The following is a 25774-nucleotide window of genomic DNA, read 5'->3' on the forward strand; positions in this document are numbered from 1 at the left end:
AAGCCAACCCTCCTCCCCCAAAAACAAACAAACAAACAAACAAACAAACAAAATCAGCGGGTGCTCAACACCCATGGAGCCACTTGAAGATGTTAAAAAAAAAAACAAACAAAAACTATGCTTTGCTGGAAGCAGCAATGTGTTTCTTTAACCGGGGTCTGCAGTATCTGCAAAGATCAGGTGCTTCAGCAGGGCTTTTTGGCACTTTTAACTAAGGCTGATTCAATCAGCTATTGGATAAACAGCCCCACTAAAGCGCCCAGGCTTTACAGACTCTGCAGAGCCAGGTTGAAGTAACGTGCTGCCTCTTCTGGGCGTGCACAGGACTCAACACCACTTTACTCTTTTTTTTACATCTGCAAGCACCCACCAGCAGAAAACAAAGTCAGCGCCTATGGTCTCGACCATTCTATCCTGCTGGCCACCGCTTGTGGTTTGGAGTGCTAGCAGAATTCACTGGTATTACTTGACAGAGGTTGCGATGCAAAGCTTTTGCTATAGCCCTCTCTGTAGTGCTTACTAGTACCATCCACTACAGAAAGATGCTCCCTGCTCACCAGATCTTGCCAAACAATGTCTCAAAATACAAAAAAGACAGACCTAATAATTACAATAATACACATCTGCGCTTTTCCCTGAAGAATATTATACAGTATGTGATGAAAACATTAACTTTAAAGACTTTGGTTTAACACTTTAACCAATGCTAAAGTTTCTTACCTTTGGAGCACATTGAAAATGCATCCCAGGCACAGGTAGGGTGGTAACGTACATGGTAATACAACGGTACAGGTACAATGTTCCTATTATAAAAAAGAACCTGCGTCCCACTATTGACCTGAAAATAGGGAGAAAAACAAAAAGGATAACTTTAGGATACAATTAGTCTCTTGTGAGAAGAGGGAGATACAGTCTAAAATATGATCAAGCCCTGGTAAAGCCTCATTCAATCATCACACTATGAAAATTTATTTTTATTTGTGATCTAAACCATGTGTGAAAACAGTTTTAGTGCATATAAAAAGTTACCATTCCACATTCTACTTCTGCAGTCAGTAAGTCAGTGGTTCCCAAACCTTTGATACCTGGGGCAAACATTATTTTCTGGATTAAAGGATTAGTCTCTCTATCAGTGGCACGCAACCATTTTAGCCTCAAGGCCCTACTCCATAGCTTTTCTGTATTTCACAGCACCCAGATGAAAAAAAAAAATAAAATAAAATAAAATAAAATCAGAGACTGATCTAAATCCAGAAAAAGATATGGAGGGGGTTTCTGAGGCTAAAAAAAAGAGTTGAGAAGCACTGATTTAGCTGATGCCACTTAAGTGCGGCAGGGCCAGGAACTCACCCTGCTTTGCTCTAACTCTTTCCACTGTCTGGCCCCTCCTGATCCCATGGGGCAAGGGCAGCCCAGCCCCCACTGCTGAGGTTGCAGAGTCTTACACACCAGCAAGCACCTCCATGGCCCCAGAAGCACGGGAGGAGTGGACAGGACAAACCAGGCTGCAAAGTAGGGCTCCACCTGACCACAGTGTGTGGCTAAGAGTAGGGGGGAGGGCGATCACATGGGCTTCCTGGGGACAAGGAAGGCAGCAGCAGCAACAGTTCCTAGAGGAGCATCCTCAAGCCCTGCTGAAGTAGCTGAGGCAGGTGGTGCAGGGTGCCAGGCAGGGGAGAAAAACATTTACATCCTCATACATGGTGATCTCACAACACTTCCATTACTCTAAGCAGCATACTAGCGTGCCATAAGACGCACCCTTTGGGAATAACTGCACAAAGTGCAACGCAAACAGTATTTGATATATGAATTGATCTTTGCAGATTGTCAGACAAGACAGAAATTAAGAAGCAAATGTTTGCTGCTGAGAGAGGTAAAGAAACTACTGCAACTAATGAACTGTAACTATATTCAAACCTTGTTTATTGCTTTAGTATATGAATATCTACCATTTAAATTTTGCTTCATACTTATTTTATGATATTTTCATTTTCAGTCCCAAAGCTAATTAACTTTGTTTTAAACCATTTCAGAAACTGTAGGAAGGAAGCTGATCATTCTCTCAAATATAATTAGTTTGAACATCCATTATAGTGCCAATGAACGAACTGTGCATTTTCGTCTTCAGAAGCTGGTAACCATATCTTGCTGATTTTTTTTAAGAACCGCCCTCCCCCCCCCCAATCTTCATTGCAAAGTGCTGTTTTAATGGGCAGGGGGAGGGTTGCAAAAACTAAAGCTTTCAGAGGCAAAGATGTCTCATGTTCAGAACAGAATTTCTGGTCAAAAGGGAAATTCATCCTGGACTCAGGCAATAATTTGTAATATGGGCACTCAGAGATGTGGGAGACTGAGGTTTTAATTTTTGCCCTGACTAATTTAGAGTAGAGACTAGAGTATTTATACAGGTATATCAGACTAAAACAGAAAATATGAAGCCTTGAATTCTTCTCTTGCCAGCCCTATTCTTAGGCACAGCTGCAGAATCTAGCTCTAAATTTTCTTTAAATATTTTGGGCCTAATTCTATAGGTTGTACTCAAACTGAGAAATCACTGGGACTTTCATGCAGAAAGGGGGCAGGTAAAATATGAGGGACAAAAAGTGGGATAAGCCAACCAAGCAGCAGCAGAGGAAAATGTACATACTTACTTGTATCGAAGAAACAGCCACTGGATTATCCATAATCCAACTAGTATCATTCCATTTATTTCTGATACAGAAAAAGCCCAATTCACGCGATCAATATAATCAAAAAACTTATCAGGCAAGGGAGGGCTGAGCTCCTTGGGAGGTACCCTCTCATGAACTACGGTGATCATGACAGTCGTTAGAATTAAGTTGAAGAGAGCATACACAAAGGCGATGCCTGTTTTCCACCATTCCAAGGGAAATTTGTTCCTAGATTCAGCAGGCATAGAAATTTGAATATAGTCTGGATACTTCTTTGTGCTTTTCCGCAATCCATTGGACAAACCCTTTGGTTTGCTATTGCCGTTTTTGCTCTCTTCGCTGACAGATAGGGTAGGTCGAGCATAGCCATTTGAGGTCTCATTGTTCTGACCTTCCATGTGTTCTTCAAGCTTTGCTGTCTCAATGCTATCCATTCTCCTGAGACTTTTGGCCGAACCAAGGAATTTCCAATTTTCTGATGCTTTTTAAAATATCTTACTCCTTGAAGTCCAATTTATGTTTTAAAGTTAATTTTTGCCTTCTAACTAAATCTTCAGAAATTGTCCATTTTGTGTTTTCTCTGGTCAGTTAATAGATCTTTGAAGCCAATCTCACTCCTTCCCAGAGATCTGTTACTATATCATCTGCAAAATAATAAAACCATACTGAGGAACTATTACAGCTGGCAACATGACAACACATAAATGAAATATTAAAGTAACTTTAGGGGAATCTATGTTCTATGGATCAATCCAGTTTACCTCATATATTTGTCAAAGGACACAAAAGAAACCAAGCAACTGCTGTTAGCTTTAGTTTAACAAACATAAATAATTTTAATTTGGTTTAGTTTGATTGTAGTGATTAGAGATAAAAATGGTGGTTACTATTAAGCCTGTCCTTAAAGAAAGGGCTGATAATTATACCACTCTGTCAGCAGCTGACAGCTTATATTTAAGTTTAAATATATCTATTATGTCTATGGAAATCCACACTTGTAATTCTGTTCACAGCTAATTAAAAGAAAGAAAACCAACATTCTGGGGACAGAGTTCTGTGGTGGCTTAAATCCCAATGCAACCCTACACCAAGAAGAATATTGTCAGTGTCACACAGGGTGCTGGTCAGAACAGAATTAATCATCTCCATAAATTTAAATAGACAGCCTGCTTAGCCCTGGGGATGGGCCAGAAACTCTGAGTAAGAAGTTCCTAGGATCAAGTTCCGAGAGATACAGAACAGCATCATTCCAGCAAAGCATGTAAGAACTTAAACATATCACAAAGCTTAAACATATCAATAGTCTAATCAACCTTTTTTTCCCCCATCCCTGCACCCTTCAGCTTCTAGTGTTTTTTTGTTTTATGGGAAAAATACAAAACAAAACAAATAGTGCATCCACATTAGATTTTTAGCATACAATCTTTAAGCAAAGCTTCAATTTTCAGAGGATTTTCAAGTAAATCTCTTAATTAGCCAAATTAGATTCATTTTCCAAGAGTTTAATCATTAGGCTTGTAAAAGGAAGATCAAAATTGTATGGAGGAAATACAAATGGCGTTCAATATTTATTCTAGGTTCATACATGCTTTACTGTATGGATTTCTACTTTAGGCACAGGACATACCCTTTGGTGGTCTATAAAATAAAGTAATTTAGGCTTCTTTTTTTTAATACTTCAATAAAATCCTCATTTTGTTTTTTTATTAATACACAACAGGCTTCTGCATAGAAAGGAAAAAAGTACTATTCACACCTGTAGGAAAGAAACAGGTAAGGCTTAATACTGATTATAAATTATTGGAAGGCTTAGTGCTATTGCACGTTCATACTTAGCTCTGGTACATATTTGTATAACTCAATTTGGCTCAGATCACCCTACGAACAATGTGCTAATCATCTACACAATATTTACCTTTCACTAACAGCACTGTACCATAATGCTCTTCTCTGTTTCTCCCATGGGGAGAGGCCCAGCACTGTAAGCTGCTCACACTCTTTCATACTAGGACACGAACTACAGTATGCATGGATAGCAGGCCTGCGCGAAGCAGCTAGTATTCACTTCCAATTTGGATTCGGCCATCTCGGGGGACAGTGATTCGAATCACTGTCCCAAATCGATTTCGGCTGAATCCGATTCGGAGATTCAGCCGCCTCCGAATCAAACAGGCCCCATCCCCTGCCGACTCTCCCAGCCCTGTCAATGGCTGCCCCACCTGGCCCTAGCATCCAGGCTCTTAAAAAAAAAAGAGCTCCAAACACTAGCTCCTGCCAGGTGGGTCAGGCGGTTTCCCATTGCCCCCCACTGCCCTGTACTGCTTGGGGGGGGGGGCCTCTGCCACAAGCCCCCAGAAGCCCTGATGGCCACTAAAGCAGCCAGCGAGTGTAGGGCTTTTTAAAAAAAGAAAGAGCTGGAACGCTGAGGCTGGGTAAGGCAGCCATTGACAGGGCTGGGAGAGGGGGCAGGGGATGGGGCCTGGCAGGGACCCCCCTATGGTTCCTTTCCCCCCTCCTCCATACCCTCCCCACTCCTGCCCCCTACTTACGGTCACACAGCCTGAGTCCAGCTCCCTGCATCAGCAAGCAGGGACTGCCTAAATTGCTTTCTCCGAATCAATCTGGACCATTTTATTGGTCCCCCAATTTGATTCAGATTCAGAGATTTAGTCACCAAATCGGGCTGAATCACCTCCAAATCAAATCACCACCCAAAGCTTTGCATAGCCCTAGTGGATAGTAGTATGTGAGGCATGGCATTCTATGCCAGTCTCTCCCCATTGTTGGATCACATAATATAGTTGAAAAGAATAAATTACTTAGGAATAAAGCAAAACAACTCTTGGTGTAATAAGGTAGCATTTGAAATAAAAGTCGGAACTGCAAGAAGCCAAAATATGCAAGAAAGGAAATCCTCCCAATACCTCATATAGGTCCCAAAGCCTATTATAGCCTCTGATGCAATACCACCTAGAATTAATTTGCACAGCCACATCGTCATGCCTGATGACTAAACCAACTCTACCAACGCCTCCGCACACAAATCTATTCAGCCACTTTGTCAACACAAGTACCTTCCCTTTGTAGGGCACCTGTTACTATATGGCCCTTTGAATGGAGAATCAAAGTTCAGCTCATTCAGATCAGGCTCTCTGCTCTTCATTCTTTTTTTGAACTGCTAAATGGCAGCCCTGTTCACTGTATCTGCCCAAAGGCTTGCTTAGTTAAAGTTTTCCGTCACCTCAGTTCACACAAATAATTTTTTCCATCTGTTCTAGATACACATGGAAAAACTGGGTATATTTGCTGTCCAGCTCTGAGCCTAATCTTCAAATTGTTAAGAGTGTCTTTACATGTGCCCTGGGGGATGTGGGTGCTTTATTTAGAGCAGCTCTCAGGAGCCACTCTAATTAAAAAGTGTCCAACACTTCAGTTAAAAGCGCCCCCACCACCATTTTGAAGCACGGGGATGGTGAATACACGTGACACTGGGCTGCTGTAGAGTGGCAATTAGCTTAATTGAGTCTGCTCTGACATGTTAATTAGCAGGGGCTGGGCATGTGTATAGGTGCCCTAAATGTCTTGAAACTCGTAAGAATGTAAGAGCTGCCATTTACTGCATCAGGCCATAGGTCCATCTTGCCCAGTGTCCTGCATCTCACAGTGTCAGAGAGTGGATGCTGAAAGGGAAAGTGAACAGGGTATGACCAGGGTTTCTCCCTTCTTCTCCCACTTGCAACCTCCAGCATTAAATTTAAGGTCTAGGAAGTTATGGTGCTTACAGGCATGGAAAAAAACCAGTGCTTTTAACTTTCAAACTTGGCACGTCCTCATGTCAAGCGCAGCACATGCCCAAAAGAAGAAAGGGATCACTTTGACCAGGCTCACTCAGCATCTGTATAGCACACGTGCTTCAGCAGGGCTGTTTGGCAGTTTTATCCAACAGCTATTTGAATCAGCTATTAGATAAAAGTACCAAAAAGCCCCATTGAAGTACGCAGGCTACACAGACACTGGGTGAGCCAGGTCAGGCTCACACAATTCCTCTTCCGGTAAAGGACTTCTCCTCCTCTCCCTGTCTGTCAGCACCCTGTGTGACAAAATTTGTTACACTATTTGTAGCAAGACTCAAAGGCACTTGTCTTATTTTGTTACAAACAATTCGAAATAGGTACATTTTTGAAAATCTTGGGAAACTGTATTTTCAAGTTAGCAAAACAAATGTGATTTATCTGCTATGTCACAACATTTTCCTTCCCACCCCCCATCTTATTGACAGTAGGGCCATCAAAACAATAGTCTATTTGTGTATTTTCTCCACAGTCTAAAAGTGTTATACGGTGTCATTTTTATAGACATTAAACCTTAAAAGTTCTGCTTGGGCGAACACACACACACACACACACACACACACACACGCCCTTATTTTGTGTGGTATTTATTTTTAGGACCCACAAACCTCCCTTTTTTCTGAAAAAAGATGCTAACTTAAATACCAAGTCTCACTGACCCACCACTTGGTCTCTTCAGAGTGGAAACTAAGGAGGGAGAAGAACTTGCAAAGCTCACAACAGGCAGATCAATATGAATAAACCAAGATATATCACGAAAAATACCCTCCATCCCATGCTCCCACTCTAGGCCTTTTCACAGTAAGTGCAGCAACACTGGCAGATTGTCACTGGTTGGTTTTTTCCCAGTGCCCATCAGCAGTGTCTGGGGGGGTGGAAAAAAAAAAAATTAAAAAAAAAATCAGAGGACTTACTGAGGGAAACAGATGCTTTGTTACTCTGAATTGTAAATGCTATCTCCCCCCAAAAGAGTGTGCTTTACAGGGCTACAGAGTGATGCCACCTGCAGAGGAAAACATTTTTGTATGAGGAAACAGGGCAGTTTGCTGGGAGCAAGGGGACAAAGAGGAAAAGGAAGAGGAGCCTGGCACCAGATCCTGCTCTGGGCAGGTAAGTGAGCCATGGCTTGCAGAGTGTTTGTTCGATGGGCTGTTTTTGGTTTCGTGCCCTGAGCAGCTGGGAGTGCCGCTAGCTTCTGTTGGATGAAAACCCTAACAAGGAGATGGATCCAGTCCAGGCCCAGGAAACTATAAAAAAGGAGACTCCTGAGGGACCAGAGGCAGCAAACAGGGCAGTTTGCAAGCAGTTGGCAAGTCAGTTTGCTTCCCCCCGCTCTTTGAAACAGAGCCTTTAAGATAAGTTTCCTTCTTTAACTAGCCGGCATCACTCTGCCCAGGGGGGAACCAGCAGGAATTAGGGGAGGCTCTGTTGCCCCGGGCACCACCTGGGGTTACTAGGAATAATGACCACAAATTGTTCAAGAGAAGGTTCAGGCTGGACAGCAGGAGACATTACTTTATAGTTAGGGCTGCCAGGCTCTGGAATAGGCTCCCAACTGAGGTGGTACTCTTTCCTACCTTGGGGCTGGACAGATATTTGGCTGGGGTGATATGACCCCGGCACCCGCTCCTGCCCGGGGCAGGGGGTCAGACCTGATGATCTGTTTAGGTCCCTTCTGACCCTAAGTACTATGATATATTTAGTGTAAGCAGCTAAAACCTGGCAGTTAGACCAATACTTTAAGCCCCTTGTTTAACTAGAGCCCAGAGCAAGGGGGAGTTTGCCCAGAAACTCTCTCTCACTTTCCTTTACAGTAAGTTTGGTGAGAGGAAGCAGGCTAACTAGGGAAAGGGACTGTTTCAGGACCAAGGAGCAGTAAACAAGCTAGCTTACTGGGGAGTTTGCTAGGGAAGGTATGCTTGAAAGAGGGGCAAGAAAACAGAGGCAGCTGATTTCAGAGATCCAGAGAAACGGCTGGAGAATGCTGCAATGCCAGAGGCACCACCACTGCCAGTTCATCCTCTGCTTGTGCCTGTGAGGTGTGTGTCCAGGCAGGGCTGTTCACCATTGAGGCTTCCACCCAGGTCCTGGTTTGGTGTGGTGGGGACTGCAGCAGCCAGGTGGGGGAGTGCCTGTGATGCGAGTGGTGCCTGTTGGTGGTGTCCCTTGGGAAGCAGACAAGAAAGATACAGGAGGAGGTGACAAGGCTCCAAAACATCCTCTGCCATGAGGACTGCATTGATTCGATGCTGGAGGAGACCTCTAGGACTGTGGAGGAAGGACTGTCAGAGGAACTGCTAGAGAAGGAAGAGGACGTGGATTGCCAGGAAGGTGGAAGATGGAAGCTTGTGACCTCTGACAGTAAGCAGAAATCTTCATCTTCACTGCCACTGGGGCCCCTGAGCCAGTCAGAGGCATAGGGAAGGGCCCGCTGTGCTCTGCTCATGAAAATGGTTTCTATGCCTGTGAAACTGGCTGGCAGCTGCCTCTGCTTGAGTAGACCCCTAGTCATTGCTACTGGAAAAATAGCTGGCGTGGCAAGAGACAAGGCTAGAACAGGGCAAAGGAGCTTCAGCTGGGGGGAACAGGCAAAAGGACATGCCCACTGAAGCTAGGAAAGGAACCTAAAATCCTCAAGTGTGTCTATTGTTAGCAAATATCCATGAAATCCATTGGCAGTACAAATCTTATCCCCGTCCAGTGCTGGTTCTCAGAGAGGATGAGAACTTACTACTGCTGTTAGTCGCTCCATTGACTCAAGTGACAGGTCTATGGAACTAATGAACCACATAAGTTTCAATATAAATATCACAAGATGGAATGGTTTTTAAATCATTTTTGGAACCTAAAAAATTGCTTACAAAACTGTATTAAAAGAACATTAAGGCTTGAAAAACAAGCAATCAGCAAGGAAATGGCAGAATTAAGGTTAAGTCTGCAACTTTAATTTGGCCCCCTTGTGCTAGTATATTAGGATACAGTAGTAACATGATCACATGTGCCCCCCCCATCTCCTTCTGTGCATTGGATGGACCTACTCAGGGGATGAATCAAGTATGCATAAAGGAGACTTGCTTGTAGGTCTCCTGCCTCATTTCTTAAGGCAAAAGATTGTGGGAAAAGAAAGCATGGTATTTAGTTAAGGCAGTTGAATGCTTCTATGGAAAACTGGATTTTATCTCTGCCTCTGCCAGACTTGCTTTGTGATGCTGGGCATGTTAAAGCAAACTTTAAGGGTGATAGCTAATTGAGTTCCTAATTTTGGGGTATGTGATTTAACACCTAGCATCCAATTTGCTAAGTGCTGAGCACTGAACAAGCTGCAAAGAACTAAATATGAATCATGCCTTGAATATATAAACTGATATTGGAATACTCTGAACCTTGAAAAACTAAAACCTAGGTCTTGCAAATTGAGAACCCAAAGTTAGTGGACTCCTGACACTAATATTTCTGTCCTTCATTTGGCCATCTGTAAAATGGTACTACCTCTACTAGTATTTCTCTCTCTCCTTTATTTGTGAAAATAAAGTGTGTCAAGACATTAACCCAAGAGAAGTTTAATAATTTGATCTTGGAGAGTAGGATTTGAGTAAGACACAGTAAATACATAGGACCACACACTGAATAACGAGAAAAGCAAACTGGAGGAGCTGCTTAAAAGAGAGCATGTAAATATACCCAGTATTGTTTAATATTTTCATTAACAATCTAGAATATATAATTAAGTATAGTGCACACTTAGGGTGTGAACAAGTGTTCACTGGACCTGCCTCACATTTAGATGGCTTGATGTAAGCTGCCTAAACCTGAACTGGGATTGCTCTGTGCATGCATTTGCTGCTTACAAGAAGATGGTGTACAGGCAGCCAGGTACAAGCTGGCAGGACAGGTAGCCTGGTCAGGGTTTTGGGGGTGGGGCTTGCAGTAGACCATAAACTGAATGAGCCAAGAGCGTGCTCTTGTTGCATAAAGGCCAATAGCCAACTGAATGTAAGAACAGGCACATCACTTGCAAATAAAGGGAAGTGAGACTCTTGCTTTATTTGACACTGGTGAGGCCCTATGTGGAATAATTTTTGGCACTTCATTTCAAGAAAAATGTGGACAACTTAGAAAACATCCAGCAGAGAACAACAAAAGTTATTAGAGTCTTGGGAAATGTAATTTATGAGGATAGGATGAAAGAATTAACATTATTTAGTCTGGGGAAGAGAAGACTGAGGGAGGATTTGATAGCAGATTTCAAATACCTGAAGTGTGGTTATATGTAGGATGGGAACAGACTATTCTCTGTAAGTGTGGGGGACAGGACAAGGAGGAAAGATCTTATATGGCGGAAAAGGAAATTTAAGTTGGATAGTAAGCGGAATGCAGGGGACAGATGAACCTTATAGACCAACTGAATCAGAGAAGCATAGTAGAAAACGTTCTTACTTTGAGGGTGGTTGATCACTGGAACAGGCTAACCAGAGAGGTTTTGGAAGCTCCATCCTTGGACATTTTAAAAAGCTGTTTAGACAGGAACTTGGCTGGGATGGCTTAATCAGGAACAATTCCACCTTGGGCAGGGGCCTGGACTAGATGACCTCCTGAGGTCCCTTCCAGCCCTACTATTTCTCTGATACCTTTTTAGCAGTGGTTTAGAAATAACATTGTTAAATTTCCTGTGGCAAGTATCTATAGACCAACAATGGAAAACAAATTCTGTTTAACAAGCTTATATAAACTCTGCTTCTGCAAGAATGAATCTATGGCAGAACCAGGTTCTATTTAAAAAAAAGAAAAGAAAAGAAAACAAATACATGACAAACTAGATGCTTGCTATTAACTGTTTCTGGATTCATCTACAACAGGATTGTACATCCTCTCATCTTGTACAGTCAACATGGGAGGGAGGAAAGGAAGCAGGCAAGTCTTGCTCTCCTAGATCTGTCCATTAAAAATAATAAGCCTGTTGCTGGAATTCAACAGCTGTACAAGATTCACTGCTGGAAAATCTTCTTGGACCAACCAACTGCAATCATCCTCAGATATATTCCCTTTGATTTCTTCAGGATAGTTCCAAGCTTCACAGATACGGTATTTCATCTGTTTCTTTCATCAATTTACATCATTTACAGAAATATACACATTTTCAATGAATACACATAACGCTCTACTCCTGCTCAATAAAAGAGTCAGGCAATTCTGAAAGCAATGGGACTACAATTTTTCAGTGTCCCAGAAAAGGCAGGGCTACAATCCTACTCCTTCCCTCAAGTTTCTGCCTCAGCTCTTCAGTGCATGGTGAGAAATGTGGCATAAGACCCAGTGTTTCATAGGCTGAGGGAGAACATCCCTAATGTGATTGTACTTCACACTGCCCCTTAATACGGTCTAAACTCAAAATGGTATGACTTAACCAGACTTAGGAAACAATGTGATCCTGACATGTTGTGGGGGGAGGAGGGAGAAGGTATTTCCCTACACTCCAACTCTTCAAAGCAGAACCTTTTTGCTTTAAGACATGAATACAATATTGGGAGAGTTACTATAACATTAACACACATTTATGTACAGAACAGTTAATGAACACAGCAGCAATGCTATGTTCCCTCACTAACATACTTCTTTTATGTCTGGGATACAAACTGATTTAAACTATTTTATATGGCCCTCATTCAATGCATTTATCTTCACAACAGGTCCATGAGGTAGGAAAGTTCAACACTGTTAGTTCTGCAGCTAGGGAACTGAAGCACAGAACTGTATACAGAAAGAGGTCATTTGCTCGAAGTTACACAAAAGGTCTGCAATTTCCAGAAACCCAGACCAACATCCTAAACACTGGACAATTAGGCTCCTTAAAAACACCATACACCAGTTACCACAGTGATACAGACATCTATCCAAAGTCAACTCAACTGACAGGCTCACTATATAGAAGCCAACTCCTCCTCATCTGGTGGCAATTAACTAATAAGTGACAACAGGCTAGGACTTTCCAGTTTAAAAGAGAGATCCGTGAGAATGGACATTAGAGACTTACAAAATAGTAAATGATGCAGAGACAGTAAACAGTCTCAGAAGAGTATAACTAGGCCACGCAACACAAAACTATTAGGTAGCAGGTTTAAAACTAATAAAAGGACGTTCTTTTTCACAAAGCTTGTAATTAACTTTTGCAACTCACTGCCATTAAGATGTGGAGGCTGGTAGATTAACCCAGTTCAAAAGAGACTGGACAAATTAATGGAGGGGAGTCTATCAGTAGGTTCTGAACATGGTAGACAGGGATGCAGCCTCTGAATCAGAATTTACTTAACCTTTGAATGCTGGAAGTTGTAGTTAGAGGGGAGCAAGGAGTGAAAGGATTTTGGACACGCCCTGTCCACCCTGTCCCTCAGCATCCACAGTCTGTTACTGCAAGACAAGATACTGGAAAAGACAAACTTATGATCTGACTAGGAAATTGAAGTTCTTATCTTCTTGACAGGCAGGGCCAGACACAGGCATGGGAGAACCAGGCGGCTGCCGGGGCCTGGACACAGAGAGAGGGCCCGAAACTTGTAATTTTTTATCATCATTATATCTGGCAAAGAGGGGCCCGATACTAAAAGTTCACCAGGAGTCTAGGTTAGGTGCTGTTAATAGGCATTCCAGCTCACTACCTCTTCCAAACCATCTGGTGCCTACTTTCAGATTATTTGTTTTAGATGTCTGGTTACAAAACAAGAATTTGAGAGACCTGGAAAAAAACCCTAATTATAGTTCAAAGAGGCCATGTCAGGATCAGTTGCTGGTTTCCCCTTTGAATAATCTGTGAGAAAGTACTGTAGAGTCACATAATGCTCTAAATCACTGAAAACACTTCCTCTTCGTTTCCTTTGTTTTCATATCTCCTAATAGAACTGCAAACACAGCAACAGAAATAGATACCACCCTTTCATCTTAAAACTGATGCAACTAAAATAACAGTTTATTCCCTTTTCAAAACTAAAACAACTGTTGTCAAAATACAAAACGGAAGCCTAGCTAATACTGCACCTTAGGTTATAAATGCACTTGCCATAATTCTACATAAATAAATTCTAACATCCACCTTCATTGTACTGAACAATTACTTTACAAAGACCTCTAACCTTACTGTGGTCAGTACGTGGTCAATTGAAGGAAGATCCATTGCCCTTTTGAATGGTGGGGTATAGACTAGGATCTGCATCTCTTGTATACTTAAATTTTACCCTAGAAATGACATTGGGTGTATCTAATTCAGAACATTAAATTCAGAATTCAGGGGCAGTTCACTTGTGAGTAAACTACTCGCGAGTAAATGCTCCCAGGCAGGCATCTACACATGTAGGGAAGAGGGAAAAGATTTGCTGCTAATGCTCACTTCCTGGGGGCCTGCAATGGGCCCCTGCTGCCACCAGGGGGAGCTCTAGGCTCCCTGACTGTGGCTGGGACATTGTCACTACTCTGGGAGCAGGCAGACCCCAAGAGGCAGGGAGCAATGTCCCCCTGCCCCGGCAGCATGGAGCTCCCAGCCCCGGCTCACTGATTTGGGCAGGGGACTTGGAAAGGGCCCACTCCCTGCCCCAATCCACCTGGCTGGGTGGAGATTCCTCCCGGTCAGATGTCTACGTGAGCGCTACTGTGCAGTTAGTAATTGCAAGTAACATTTGCTACTTGCATTGCAGGTAGCAAATTTACTCACAGTTAGCAAGGTTTACTACATAGTCAGCACAAATTTGGATGTGGGGGTAAAAAGCTCACTGGCCAAGTTTGCACACGACACCAACTTATGGGGAAGCGTGGCCATGCAGAAGATAGGTTGCAGATACAGGCGGACCTGGACAGGCTGGAGAGTTGGTCGGACCGAAACCAGGTGAACTTCAACACTCAGAAGTGTAAGGTGCTCCATCTGGGAGCAAACAATCCCCAACATACCTACAGGCTTGGTGGCGACCATTTGACTTGCACCATGGCCAAAAGGGACCTAGGGGTAGTGATCGACCATTGCATGAACATGAGCCGGCAGCGCGATGCTGTGGCCAGCAGGGCAAACAACACGCTGGCATGCATTAACCGTTGCTTCTCATGCAAAACTAAGGAAGTGATACTCCCACTGTACTCCACACTGGTGAGACCACAGTTGGAGTACTGTGTCCAGTTCTGGGCACCGCACTTCATCAAGGATGTGGAAAAAAAACTTGAAAGGGTCCAGAGAAGAGCCACCCGTATGATCAGGGACTTGCAAGATAAGCCATACGAGGAGAGGCTGAGGGACTTGGGCCTCTTCAGCCTACAGAAGAGAAGAGAAGGCTGAGAGGGGACTTGGTAGTGGCTTACCACTACATCAGGAGAGTACATCAAGAACTCGGTGAACAGCTGTTCACTAGAGCATCCTTGGGAAAGACGAGGAGCAATGGATACAAGCTCCTGGAAGGCCATTTCAGGCTCAATTCCAGGAAAAACTCCTTCACAGTCAGGGTGTCCAGACTGTGGAATAAACTCCCTCCAGTGATGGTGCAGTCACCTACCCTGGAAATCTTCAAAAGGAGACTGGACAGTCACCTTGCTGGGGTCACTTGTCCCCAGTTATCTTTTCCTGCCTAGTGCAGAGGGACTGGACCCAGTGATCTACAAGGTCCCTTCCAGCCCCTAACAATCTATGAATCTACATGCACGTGTAGATACACATGCTTACTGCCCAGTAAACTACACTACGTCACAATAAAGTGTCTTGTGTAGACACACCTATTATAAGCAAAATTTAGTTTTCTTTGTAATCAAATAAAAGTTAATGGTACCATGCCCATTTTATGTCAGCAACCAATTAAGCCCATTTCAAGCACAAAGATTAAGGACCCCTGCCCTTACCACCACCATTAACCTAAGTTTAAAAGTCCACAATTCATATCCGGACTTTTTTTCCCCCCCATTTCTTTTGGGGGGTATGTATGATATTGTTCACTGCGGGGGCAGGGAAGGAGGACCACCTATATAATACATCAAGAAAATAGCCTAGACTTATATTTGATATTTCTAACAATATATACAAAGCTATTTTAATCTCCCAAAATAAAATACATTACATTAAACATAAAATACATAAACATTAAAAATATCTTCTCCACAATTGTCTGGCTCCAGTTTCTCCCACTATAATTTAAAATGTAAAACCAGATTATGTTAATGGAACATTACACTAATGCAACTTTCATAAATGGAACCGCTCATTTTCCTGTTTCCTAGTATTCAAGCCTTATGTTCTATACACATTTCAGAGATCACTTTCTTCAAGTAACCTATTTAGCAGAAGGATTCACACTCTCTCTGATCACTAGAGATAAAAGTATGTACCCCTTATGAACTCAACAGATTTGGAAAAAATGTGACAGAACTTTCAAAAGGGCGACCCATCTCTACAGAAGGTTCAGTCTCATTTAAAAATGCATTCCTACATGGTAATCTGATCTATGTAACAGTGCCTTCTTGCACACGTACAAACTGAATGATTTGTGTAGTCGAATTTCTTAAAAAGGAGAAAAAACCTAACTCCCCCCACAACCTTATCTGTTATAAAATACCTTCGGTGGTCGAAACTACGGAAAATTGCATTGTGTTATAGCCAGATACTTTATGATGTTCTCTCTGTTTGTGTATGATACTTTACATAAATAGTGATGATGCACAGATAAGAAAACCTATCCCTCGTAAGTGTTTCCTATGAAATTAGGAGTTCAACTATAACATGCCATGGCATTCCCTTTAAAATGAAAAATATTCTTTTCCACCACTTCATTTAAAAACTAGAAGTCTTAACTAAAAATATTTTATAAATGAACATTTTGCCATTTTTTTTTCTCTATAAATTTATATTGGTAAATTGAATGAATACTGTTTAAGAGAAAATGTATTCCTCATAGACATTTAAACACCCTGTCCTTTAAGGATCTAGTCCTATAAACAACTACTACCAGCACTTACTACTGCAAGTATTACATTTCAAATGAATGCAACTAATTGAACCCATAAGCACCAAGTCTGATCCAAAGCTTACTTACATCTATTCCAGGCCATTACAAGGACTTCCATTCACATTCACTTCTCAGCAGACTCTAGGCCTTGTAACGAGTGTCTGCAAGAGCAGCCCCCAATTTTACAAATTTGCATTTAAGCTACATTTTTCCAATAAGCATTTAAGTTTTGTTGTGTTTCATTTATGCGCCGGGTATATTTTTCATCTGTCAGTATGGAGAGATGCATCTTTGTCATACAATCAATGGGTCAATAGAAGTATTACATGGAGGTGTTTCACCTCGTTCACTTTATTTTTTTTTTAGTAGAGATTAAAGGCATTTGAAACTAAGCCTTATAGTATATACTTTGAGGTATATATATATACTACACAGGAGACAGGGCAATGATGTAGAGAAAAGTTTTAGCAGACATGGAAGCAAAACCAAAAGAAGTCAGACTGTTTTCCTTCAGAAATGTATTGTCATCTTGTGAACTGGAACCTACTCTAAACTTCAGGAGTGCTAAAGCAGCCAATTCTGTTGGCCTGGGTTGAAAACCATTTGTTCTACCACTTATTTTGTGCCACTTTTCCCCAAGCTGTCTAGCATCCATGCATGGATTACGCCCAAATTTGGGAACATGGCAACCACAGACTTCTGAACAATTTGCTCCTGTCTCTTTTTTGTGCTCAGCATGGGTAATTTCTATTTTCTGTACTGTGTGAAACATTTAATACTACAATAAATACAAGGCAGGGAGCAACAGGTTCTAGGTCACATCAGTTTGAAATTCAGGCCAAGCTTGCAAGATTTTGGCAAGCTGTACACACATACTGGGCTGCTCCGCAGGAGCATTTCCCTTTGCTACCTGAAAATGGGTGGTTTTGTTACAGTATTCTAGCTACCTTCTGGGTTTGTTAAATAGATTTAAAAAACAAACAAACAAACAAACAAATGCAGAAGTGAAAATCTAAGGAGGTATCTCCCCTTCGCTGTACATCAACACATGTTAAACCTGGAAAGAAGGAAAGCATCCACAAATGTCAAGGCTGAATATGGCCCACAGATCAGATTTTTATAAACACTCCTGCTCTACAGTATCTGTGAGAACTGGTAATAACTTCAGTGTCATGCAATTCTTGTACATTCATAGATTCATAGACTATTAGGGGCTGGAAGGGAATTTGCAGATCATTGGGTCCAGCCCCCCTGCTCTAGGCAGGAAGACAACCGGGGTTAAGTGACCCCAGCAAGGTGACTGTCCAGTCTCCTCTTAAAAGCCTCCAGGGTAGGTGACTGCACCACCTCTGGAGGGAGTTTATCCCACAGTCTGGACACCCTGACTGTGAAGGAGTTTTTCCTGGTATTAAGTCTGAAGTGGCCTTCCAGGAGTTTGTATCCATTGGTCATGGTCTTCCCTGGGGGTGCCCTAGTGAACAGTTGTTCACCAAGGTCCTGATGCATTCCTCTGATATAGCGGTAAGCTGCTATTCAGTCCCCTTTTCACCTTCTCTTCTTTAGGCTAAAGAGGCCCAAGTCCCTCAGCCTTTCCTCATATGGCTTGCCTTGCTAGTCCCTGATCATACAGGTGGCTCTTTTCTGGACCCTCTCAACTTTTCCCAGGTCCTTCTTAAAGTTCGGCGGCCAAAACTGGATGCAGTAAACTCCAACTGCGGTCTCACCAGTGCAGAGTACAGTGGGAGTATCACTTCCTCCTGTGCTAGACCTTTATTTCTATGTTTACTGATCATGTTTACTGAATATAAAAAAGTTACAAAATAAAAGAACTGGGTTTTAAACATGCTTTACAGCTTATTGCTTTTACAGCTTATATAGACACAGTGGGTGCATCTACACACGCAATTAATGTGACGTGATAAACCTCAGAGGAGTTTATGCTGGAGTATATTGCTCCCAGGCACAGTGTCTACACATGCACCTGGGTTAGCAGCACTTTGAGCCAGAGCAGAGCAGCCCAAGGCTGGAAGCAAGCTCGGGGGGGGGGGGGGGGGGGGTTCAGCCCAGGGCTCCAGGTGGCAGTGTCAGGCAGCAGAGGGACTGGCTGGGGCATGAGTGCTGAAACTGCAGAACTGCTGATCACCAAAACTTGCTGCCAGCCTGGGGTTGTTTTGCCTCAACTCAAAATGCTTCTGTTCCAGTCCTGTTTGCAGAACAATGACTCCACCGGAAGACAGTATGCTCCCGGCCTGTACTGCCTTATGGTGGAGCGAATTAAATTTACTGTGCCCCAATACCAGCGCATAGGTAAATGGCGACGCTTTACTGTGGAGCCAATACACTAAGCAGGAAAGTGCACTTGTAGATGCCCCCAGCAAGGACTGCTTCATGAAGTTAGAATGAGTTGTAACTTTGAATAAAAAGAACACATTAGATCTAAGGAACTTTTGAGGAAAATGACACTCTTTTTCTTCAAATAATACCCTAATTTATGTGTACTATCCTTTTTCATACTCTTCTTTTAATTTATGGATAACTATAAAACACACTGGTTAAAACAACCTACCCTGCTGGATTCCTAACTATATAAAAAGTCCCCTTCCCTTTAAAAAAAAGTCACAATGTTTCTTCTTTACTGTTGAAAGCAAATATTTTGAACAGAAATAAATGATTTCCACAGCAGAAACAGCAGCAGATGCAACAAAAGAACAGCATTGTTAAAATGTATTACAACTAGCCCATGGGGCCATTTAAAATATTTAACCCTACTTACAATTTTTTTCTTTCTTGGTAAACAGCTTGTGAAAAATGCAGTGAAAACAAAGAGGTGCCATCTTGGGTCAAATACTGTTACTGATTGAACCTAGACAGCCACATTTTTCTTGCTATGAACGCTGCATAATCTCAACAGTCACGGAACGTACATCAGCAAACTCTCATCTTACCTTATCCCACCATAGTTTATGTAGTTCGATGGACAAAAATCCCTTAACTTCCAACATTTCTCTATACATCATATGCACTAAACTATCAAAGAGTTCATTTTTATTTCTTAAAAGTGCTGTACAAAAGAAAGGAAAATGGAGGCAGATAGCTTTTGAAAGATTTATGTAGAACAGAGTTAGACCATCAGTCATTTTTATACCAAGTGCTATATAAAAGGTGGGTAAAGTGCTTTTAGATCTCCTGACCAAGTAAGTAAATATCAATACCCCCGCCCTCCCCCCCCATTTTACAGACAAGAAACTGGAACAGAAAGAAGCAGCAATTCACCCAAGATTTCCCAAGCAGATCAGCGGCAGGTAAAAGAACAGAATCAAAATCAACTGTGCTTAGGCCAGTGCACTTGCCACTAAGGCGAGGCACAGACATTACACTTTTACCAGTATAAGTGATCAGAAACCTGTCTATACCCATAACAAAATAGAAGTTTGGCACACGAAACTGATCTATACCCTTAACAGTACAGAAATTTGGCACACAGACTGGTTTAAATATGGTGGAACACAGTCTAACTTTTGTTCCCCTCACCAAAAGGTGAATGTGTGTTCTGTTCACTACTAACCTAAACTACACCGCTTACTGAAAATTGTGCAACTTAAATCAATTCTGCCTCAGGCTTTTTGAACGTCTGTACCTAGCCTAAGTCACACTGACCAAAGCTGAGCACTTCTGACAATTCTACCCAGAAAAGTGAGTGCCTGGCTCAAGGAGACAGCAGGTGAAGGCAGAGACAGGTCACAAACTCATTTTCTGTCTCAACAGCACCCTACTGCATACCAATTATCTCCCACTCTGTTACAGATAACAACCAAAAATAGAACTTATGGGACTTGGAGACAATCATCTTTTGTTCTCCTTGTTGGCTAGAAAACTAGTACAAGCACATTCCTTGCCTGTAGATGTTCATTCTGTCCTTTTTAATGATGACAGTGCACAAATTATGAGTTTTTCTAAAGCACCCTTCCCTTCCTAGTTATAGTGACAGCATGAATGAGCCAGTATGTGTGAGCATAACACATGAAACATACTTATGGAGATCCTGCTGTATTAGGAAAAAAAAGGAAAGACTTAAAAAGAAAAAGGATGCAATGGTAAATAAATGGAATCTGTTCTCTCAAACTTCTAGAAGCAGAAATTTTACCCCCCCCCCCCAAATATTTAAATAAAGCATTTGATAATTTAGTTTCAAGTCAGTATGGTAAAGAGGAAAACCTTCATATTATTAAACAAGTGTAATTCTAAAAAAAAAAAAAAAGGGGGGAGGGAGGGGGCTCTGATAGAAGTGATATTTGTCATGCAATCAACCCCCTGAAAGCACTCTATAGCCATGCCCTGATAGAAAGAAGTGCACGGCTGCAGAGCGCTTTAGAAGTGCCCAATTGTGCACTTAATTTAATTAGGGTTATGAAGACACTCCGAAGTGAAGCACCTTCATTATCTTCTGTTTGACCCTGCAGGTGAGCAGGGCTGGGCTGCATCAGCCCAGCACCCCCTCCCCTTCTACCCGCCCCATGCTGTCTTCAGGGAAGGGAGCTCTGGTCTGGGGTCTGCCCAGCTTGCACTTGAAGGGAGGGTGGGGCAGGTGGAAGCACCTCAGGCATGATAACCTTGTAAAAATTTCAAGCACACTCAGTATTTGCTTTCTTTAAGAGTATTCTCCCTCCAGTCCACTGAAATGACAGTTTGGAGGTTTCCATTTCATATAGACATTTTTAACAAAGCTATGAACTCTATTATTACCCTATTTGCATACTTTTCACTTTTTCAGTCTTATTCTTTGGAATGTTCCTAGTACCTATTTTTTGTAGGAGGTCTAGCATTACAGAAAAAAGTTTGTTTTGTTTGGGAATGGGCAAGACCTATTATAAGACTGTTTTATGTCAGTTTTGTTTATTTTAATAATCAAGCCAAAGAGGCAGCCAGCAATACATGCCATTCTCAAAATCTGCCAGATTGTGTTAAAAGAAATTGCATGCATGTTTGTTTACAGATTGTTACATTCATTACAATGAATATTATTTCAGAAATATTTATTTCAAAATCCTGTTTAAGTATATAGTGTAAAACTACCCATGATTTCACCATTTTTGATGGAATCTTGTTTTATTTTGACATCCTTAATCTGTAGGGCCCTGTTCTTATGAACATCTGAGCATAGGAACAATTCCATGCATATTAATAATTAGTTCTATTGACTTCATCAGATGCATAAAGTTAAGCACTGGGCAAGTGTTTGTAAGACTGGGACCTGTGTATGTAGACTGAAAAAAATGCATGTTCATTTGTATTAGCATCCTAGTTCTACTACCACTATATTAACACTACAAAAGGTTAATACTCTTCTTTTTATATGCCCTTCAGAGGTTGGCTCATGAGGCAGAGGTATAGAAAGACAGTTCTCTAAACACTGGGAAATAATATGCTCAGACAGATCAGTTAGCAAGGTTGAAAACATGACTGCTTAAAAGGCTTAGTAACCCACTCTGTGAGAGCACCAGCTGAAAAATTAATAAAAGTGATACAGTTATGGCATTTCAGCTATTTTTTCTGAGACTTGCTTGAAGCCACAATGCTTATTCTAGAATAAGCATGTTTTCCTTTACCTTACGTACCTGTCCCTTCAATCAAATAATAAAAGTCTACAAATTTATTCTGGGTTTTCCAGTCTACTTGCAAATCTGGAGGCATTCTTGGGATGCTCTATCATTAACACAGACCAAACCCCTGCCTGGACTAACCTTCCAAAGGAATGGCAGGATGGTTCAGTAGTTTGAGTACTAGCATTAATTTAGCAAGACTTTGGTTTAAACACCCCAGGGCAAAGTCTTCCTATATAACTTTACCTACTTGCCTAGTCTTTATGGGTCTTTATGCCTGATGCATTCTAATTAGAACACTTCAGCACTCCATGCCAAATTTTAACTAATTTTGGAATTATAAACTTCATTGCTAAACAACAAAGAAAGATTTCTATACCTTTCTGCCATCTAACACCAGCAGGAAATAAATTCTGCTTTATCTGCACATCAAAGAGCAACTCACACAAAGGAACTCTCATGGACCAAGAAGAGCCATCCACCTTCAGCTTCCTCTGTGCAAATGAAGTGTATTTTCTACCTATGGGGACTTTTACCATATTTACTTTCCCCTCAGCCTGAAGAAGGGGACGTGTGCCTGACAGCTTGCAAAGAAAGGATTTTATTTTGCAATTTCTTCGTTGGTCTAATAAAAGATATCATCTCCGAACCAAGAGTTTCAGAGTTTTGCATTTCTTTTTGTCTCAGACCAATACAGCTACCAAATACATCACTCATTGCAAGAAGGACTTCAATAGTGCTGTAATATAGGACCCAAAATTGGCTATTTCCCCCCTAGAATTTAACTGACTCAATCCCATTTGGTGACATTAAGAACACAGTCCTGTCTTGCCAAAACACATTTTAGAACTACCTCTGGTTACCAGAATTCCAGAAACTCAAATTACCCATTAATGGAAATTACTTCATGTTTGCCCTGCACTTGATGACAACTATAAACTCCAATCTGTATTTTGTGTGTCCATTAGACTTGTTACATAATGCTATGTTCTTCAAATGACACTTCAGGGGAAAAAAAAAAAAAAATCTAAAATACAGGCCACGTTTAGAGTCACAACAGATCAAACAAACAAAAAAGTCTCCTATATGCACCGTATAGGCTGCACCGTAACAGGCTGCATCCTTATAAATGCATCTTTAGTTGATTTTTTTAATTAAAAATTTCAGAAAAGTTGGGAGAGTCTTAAATTCAAGGACATCTTATATTTGAAGGACTTTGGTAAAATACCCTGGTTTAATAGCTTTGGGTATTATGCTTTAATATATAAAATCTGGGCAACCTCTAACCTGGTAGCATCCACACTGAAATTCTTCCAGATACAGCTGCCCTTTACAATACTGCACACAAACAGCAAATATTTTTTTCAGATTTTTTTGGATGATATTTTACTGGAAGAATATGCCTGAGAGAGAACTATCTAACTATCACCTCTATTTCCTAGGTCTCTATACATGAAAGAAAATACAGGAAAGATAAATTATAAGTCTCATATTGCTCCTGATCCCTGAAATCTTTTTACTACCTATGCCCACCACATCCAGAGCAACCATCCAAAAGAGATGAAGACCTAAACGCTTAGCACATACCAACCATTCTAGTAGCTGCCCTCTGAAGCTCTTCTCTGAGATGATTCTGGGTACTAAAAATGGGTGAATGAATATCACATACTAAGAGGGCTATGTTTCCATTTCTTTCCTCACTTCTTTCTTTCCCCCCACCTTTTTACAGAATCGCTTCAAAAGAAAAAAAAAAAAATGTAGTGCTGTTGCTTCATCCTCATGTGTATTTAATTTTTAAGGACATTTAATGATTGTCTAGCATGCAGTGCAAAACATATGACACTGGCAAACCTAATTCAAACCAAATGCAGGTGACAATCAGGTACATTTATAAACTGCTTATGCAAAATAGTTATTCATACAGCCTGAAGGAGAAGTGTTTGTTTCTTAATACTTTAAAGAGGAGGGTAGAGTATATTGATCTACCATTTATGACTCCAGTATAGCAAGATCATTGTAAGGAAGGTGCACTTCATGGTCAAAGCTGAAATTAAAGATACCAACATTTACGTCAACTTCAACTACAGTGGAGTTTTAGACTTCAGAGGACAATTTTGGGCTGTCAACTCCATTTCTCTCCAGTTCTGAGGACAAGCAACCTCATTTAAAGGTTAAGAAAGCCATAAACAGATACCACTAAGTCAGGGGCAGGCAATTATTTTGGGCAGAGGGCCGCTTACTTAGTTTTGGCAAGCCATCAAGGGCCACATGACAGGCAGTCCAGGGCAGATTAATATTAATTTTCTAAATTTTTTAGAGGCCCCGTGGGCCAGATAGAATGGTCTGGTGGGCCGCATCTGGCTCCCCGGCCACGTTTTGCCCACCCCTGCACTAAGTGGATCACCACTGTCAGACAAGGGGCCCAAAAAGGTGGCACAGGGCAGGATGGGCCCACATGTTTTACTCATGGACAGAGAGAAGACTCAGATAGTTATTCCCTCTGGACCCTGGCACATGTTACATTTATTACAAGTTATATGGGAGTCGCATGCAAAACATTTTAACATGTCAGACACTTAAGAAATTTATCATGCTGGTATAAGTGATTGGAAAATGGTTCAAATCTGTTACACAATAGAAGTTCAGTGTGCATAAACCACTTTCAAAATGGCCAAAACCAATTTAAGGTAAACCTGGATGGATACCGTTTATATATAGTATTATATAAACCTGGATGGATATAGTATTAGTAACTGACTTAGATTAAAATCAGTTTATCGAACTTGTCCCCGATCCCCTGCAGATTCAAGTTAACTCAGTCCCCCAGCATCCCAGGATGCTTTGCACCTCTCCCGCAAACCCCCTTCTCACCTTCGCAGGGTGGGCAGGCTAGCCTTGGCCCAAGCCGTTTGCTCCAGCTGAGCAGGAAGGCATGATTTAGCACTCCCCAGCTTCTGGCCTGGGCTACTGACAGCATGTGGCTGCATTCCTGGAATCAAAAATGAATGTCTCTTCACTTGCTTATTGGTTTAATCTACACCAGTGTTTTTTTTGTACCAGGACCCATTTGTAAACATAAGTGGCCAGTACTAACCCAGTACCCCTCATTCCTGACCCGCTGCCCCCACCCCTAGGCCCCAGATCCCTCATGTGTGGGGCACTGGGTGGGGGGCAGTGTATGGGGAGGCCCTAAGCAGCCCCTCACAGGCTGGACTCTGCCAGCTTGCAAGGGAAAAGCCACGGTTTCCTGAATTTTTTCCCTTAAAGGAGAATCTATTTTTAAAGTCTGTTCACGACACCGGTATATTTTTGCAATCCGCTTTTGGGTCGTGACCCATGAGTTGAGAAACGCTGATCTAGGCAGCTTAGACTAACCTGCAAAGATTGAACTGATTCAGCTCCAGGCTTTTTTGGCTACTGTACTTAGCCATAGATCTTAGTTCTCCAGCTCCTTCAGCTGGTGAGCACCAGCTGTGCAAGCTTCTACACCACTTTTTCCATCAAGGGAAGCAACTCCTACACATCTAGCATAGCACAGTATGCAATGTTTCTGTTCCACAACAAAATTCCACAATGAAAACATCTGCCAACGCCCTCTGTGACCTTTCAGGCTCTGCCTGCACTTATGTCTATAAAGTAGGGATTGGCATTCAGCTCTCCTTACCCTCTAAGGTTTTGTGAAG

The 25774-nt window shown here is 41.8% G+C and overlaps 1 protein-coding gene across 8 annotated transcripts in view; it reads right to left on the minus strand.

Moving 5' to 3' along the window:
* SGMS2 (sphingomyelin synthase 2) overlaps window positions 1-25774 on the minus strand; it is a 75224-nt gene that overhangs the window by 13191 nt on the left and 36259 nt on the right. For 7 of the 8 annotated variants that reach the window (XM_059722132.1, XM_059722130.1, XM_059722133.1 and 4 more), the window contains 2 exons: window positions 2655-3319; window positions 721-838 (listed from right to left, as the gene is read on the minus strand). In XM_059722132.1, the coding sequence (XP_059578115.1) occupies window positions 721-838; window positions 2655-3109 (573 nt within the window). In that variant the 5' untranslated portion in view covers window positions 3110-3319. Of the gene's footprint in view, window positions 1-720; window positions 839-2654; window positions 3320-24962; window positions 25081-25774 lie in introns of all 8 variants that reach the window. The other variant, XM_059722134.1, reaches the window with a different exon arrangement.

This window comes from Alligator mississippiensis, chromosome 2, assembly GCF_030867095.1.
Source record: "Alligator mississippiensis isolate rAllMis1 chromosome 2, rAllMis1, whole genome shotgun sequence".
In the NCBI taxonomy this organism is placed as follows: Eukaryota; Metazoa; Chordata; order Crocodylia; family Alligatoridae; genus Alligator; species Alligator mississippiensis.